General features: G+C 29.5%; 1 protein-coding gene and 1 pseudogene across 4 annotated transcripts in view; one reads left to right on the top strand and one right to left on the bottom strand.

Moving 5' to 3' along the window:
- Positions 1–923, bottom strand: part of LOC115244572 (apoptosis-inducing factor 1, mitochondrial) — a 4,629-nt gene extending 3,706 nt beyond the window's left edge. For 2 of the 4 annotated variants that reach the window (XM_029822299.1, XM_029822300.1), the window contains exon 1: positions 448–923. In XM_029822299.1, the coding sequence (XP_029678159.1) occupies positions 448–532 (85 nt within the window). In that variant the 5' untranslated portion in view covers positions 533–923. Of the gene's footprint in view, positions 1–180; positions 403–447 lie in introns of those variants that run through there. The other 2 variants (XM_029822298.1, XM_029822301.1) reach the window with 2 other exon arrangements.
- A 1,979-nt stretch (positions 924–2,902) lies between these two features.
- LOC115244414 overlaps positions 2,903–4,244 on the top strand; it is a 2,732-nt pseudogene continuing 1,390 nt past the window's right edge.

The raw sequence follows: 4,244 nt of genomic DNA, 5'->3' as shown, positions 1-4,244 counted from the left end.
ATAAAAAAAATATTCTTTATAAAAAATAAATTAAAGATAATAATATATATAATCCACAAAATGTAGTATAATGCTAATCATTTATTAATTTGAAAAAGCTTGTAAAGTATATTTAAAAAAATGCGAGACAGATTCATCTATTCTATAAGACAGCGTGCATTTTCAGGTTATGTTACTCGCCGTTTGAGCTTAGATACGCTGTGTAAATTGTAAACATAGCCTCATCGATCTGGATATATAATTATCGCAAGAACGCACATGAATTTACAAGTACAATATAGACAATATACAGAAAAATAGATATAATCCTCTCGTCAAGAGAAGGAAATTGCAAAGTAGGCGGGAAACGAGATCTCTCTTTCAAAGCCGATGCCAGAAAAACGCAGATCGAGGAAAGAGCAGGCAGGGATGAAGAAGCACATCTATATCATCCGCGTCGATACGTACCGACGTATTTTACAGATTGATAGAGCCGATTTGCATGCGTGAGTCTGGTGGGCAATCGGCCAATGGCCCTACCGCATGCGAACATTTTCGCCGGGTCGGTCGTCCGTTGGCCTTATGCAATGTAGTGACGTTCCTCTCAGCTGCTGCCGTGAGCGGCGATCAGTCGCTGGTTATTGCTGCTTTTACTTTCGACCGGAAGGACGCTCGCCGGAAGGATGCTCACCACGCGACACGCCATTACCTGAGGTTCTCTCTTCCTTGCCCTGCCCTGCCCGGTCGCACCGAGTCGTCTGAGGACGACTCTTTACGCGGCAGTGGGAAACCGATAGGCGAGACACACGTGAATTTAATAAAGAGCCACTTTACACCGCGAGGTACATATGTATGTACGCACGTGTGTCACATACGCACGTACATATGTAGCGCGCCGGAATCAATTGGGATGAATGATTGAGCCAGTTTGAATGGCTGATCGCAACTGACTTCAGATTTCAGATAGGGATATCGATCTCCTATAGAGTTAAATAAAATAATAATGCGGAGAATATACAATAAAATATAATAATCTCAAATTTGAAAGGAATATAATGATTATTTATAATTATTTTTCCCTTATAATTATATATATTTTACACGTAGAGTTCTTATATGCTCGATTATATATATTTTATATATTTTAGTAACAGCGTTGTATTATTGTATTAATGAAGTAGAGATGAATGATTCTCTTATCTTCATTAAAATTAAGATTTAATCAGAGATAAAAAAAAAAAAGAAATCAGAGATTGGCTCTAAAATATTTTTAATTCCTTTGTGCTTAGCTTCTTTTATTACCAGCGTTATGTCATCAATTATTTAATGACGTAACTTATCATCTGAGAAAAGAAGATAGTTAACGCGCGCTATGTGCTGCAGATGGTGCATGTTGTATTATTTTTTATCTGGACTTTCTATTATACGACTGTTCCTATTCATTTACTATACACAATATGCAATATATACAAGTATATATGTATATTTACTTTTTTCAATAAGAATTTCCTATAATTTTACTCTTTTAAATTTGACAACGCATATGAAAATTATTTATAAACGTTAAAGATAAAAACCTAGCTTACACATAACACAGAAAAATCGAATATTAACAATTTTATTTTAATGCCTTTTGTTTGCTTTAATAAAATTCTATCTGTTATTGAATTAACAATTGGTATCTAATGATTTATATATTACCTTATATATAATGATTGATATCTTAAATTCTCTCTAATATTTATATATGATATCTCTGCATCGCTCTCATTATATTGTATCTATTATATGATTAAACGTCACATCAAAGATTTAGTTATCGATTAGCAGTATTAATAGTAGTATTAATAATAACAGAGATATAAGAACGCGCGGATGAACGTACACTATTATCGATTATGTAGTTATTATATAATTAACACACATGAAACAGTTTCGCGATCATATGATGAACTAATATTATTGATCTATTGTTTCTTCGCCATTTTATAATGATAAACTTTTATGAGACTAAAATATATATGATTTATAGTTATACAGTAACCCCAAAATAAAAATTAATAATTACTTGTCATTAATATGTTATGCCTCTTTCTCTTTCTCTCATCCTTTCCGCCATTTTAACATTTGGAATCTTCTGAAATTTTTTTTATTTTCTATTTTGCGAGTGTACGATTGTAGTTTTTTTTTTTATAATATGGTCATATATAAAAATACAATTATATTAGCACAAAAAGAATCGTGAGAAACGTTTATTGGCGATCATTATTAATATAAATTGTACATTCTATAATATATGATTGCGCAGAAATAATCGGTATATCTTGTCATTCCATGTTTATGGCTGTAATCAAATATGTTCTTATTAATAATGTAAATATGTATTCGCTTTTATCTTTGTAAAAATCCAGTAAAACGTTCGCTTATTTTTGAAACCATTGTATTTATCATGATTTAGCAATTCTTTTCCATTAAACATGATAAGATCACAATTATCTTAAATACATACAGATAAATTGCAATGAAATATTATTTTGCTTACGATATCTGACAAACATTACGCATTCTTTAAAATGAATCTACGTATTCGCTCTTTTGATCATGACTACAATCGCTATTGCACTCCCTATAGAAAATATGTGTATTATATATACCTCTATATTATTATAATCCACTACTAATTGTAAGACAAACTTAATATAACTTTAGCTCATTTCAAACGTAAATACAATGCTTAACGAAAACTATATATTTGAAAACTTATAAAATAAATGAAATTGCGTGCATTGTATATTGAAAATAATCTTAAAATATGTCTTTTCATAATTTATCTTTTTATTAAATATATTTTTTACTATATTAATTTATATTATATATATATTAAATACTATATTAATTTTATTACTCTCAAAAATTTAGTAATATAAATATTATAATTGCTCTGTTATCTCTGAAGAAATTCCAATGAATCATCTCTACTTGGGGAATCATCATGTTTATTAATATTGAGCAATGCGGTCCCCATTATTACCTATAATTTTCTAATCGTTCTGATCAATATATATAAAGCGCTCAAATTATTTAACGGTATTTTATTACCAGATTTCACAAACGCTCAGCATTCCTCAAAATGAAGATGTACGTGTTCGCCCTTTTGATCGTAGCTCGGTCGCCCTCGCACTCCCTAATGAAGGTATGATCAGAAGAGTTAAATATATTTAATATATTTTCATAATTTAACGATATCTCAACGAAAATATACGGCTTAAAGAGAATGTTCGCATGCGAATGATAATTTTTTATATAAATTAAATATGATACGTACGGGCGTTTTCATTTTTATACATTAAAAATAATCCTTAAAATATATTTAAATGTATATTTGTATAGTAAATAAAAATACTATTGTTACTACTTACATACGAAATTTTTAAAGTAACTTTTTAAGTTTTTTTGTAATTATTTTAATTTTTAATTTTTTAATTGTTTAGATAATAATAATTTTCTTTATTTTATGATTTTGTCTTGAGGTAATAACATCATTTCTCTGTTATGCATTTTAGATAAGAATGCATCGGTGCGTCTAGACTTACTAGGCGCAGAAGGAAGATAAATCTTTAAAATTGCAAGTGACACCTGTTAAAGAATACTATCGCACACGTAGATTCACTTGTGATCTTTTATCTGCTGTGCGCGTTGAACATAGCGCTTGCGCTGCCCACTGCCTTTTCTTAGGAAAAGCCGGAGGAAGATGCAATAGTAAACGTGTTTGCGTATGCCGCAAGTAAGTCATGATTTCCGCGAATAATTACAACCTTATTATATTTGTGATTATACTTTAATGATAAATTAATCATAGTTTGATTAATATTAACACATTGTATGCGGGCTCCAAACTAACTGAAAATAGTATTTTTCTTTCCTGCATACAATGTATTAAATTCTTGTTGAAACTGACATATTATATCGTAGATTTAATAATGATTCGATAAAAAAAAGAAATGTATACGTGTGTATATATAAAATGTCAAGTTATTATTATTCTATAACGTTTTCTTCGTTATTTTCTTCATAATTTCAGGTAGCCGATTGGCTACATCCATCTATATAAATCATTCTCTTAAATAGATTAGAATGGAATTTTAATGGATATACATATATGTTGCGTATAATTCAAACATTGAGATTTTACTTTGAACAAATGTATGTACTAGAAAAAAAAATTCTATAAGAAATATATTCTAAATATGTAAAAACAATATATA

This window comes from Formica exsecta, unplaced genomic scaffold (genome assembly GCF_003651465.1).
Source record: "Formica exsecta isolate Colony F162 unplaced genomic scaffold, ASM365146v1 scaffold82, whole genome shotgun sequence".
NCBI lineage: Eukaryota > Metazoa > Arthropoda > Insecta > Hymenoptera > Formicidae > Formica > Formica exsecta.
Note: the sequence above shows the minus strand (reverse complement) of the source record. Positions and strands in the feature narration are given on the sequence as shown.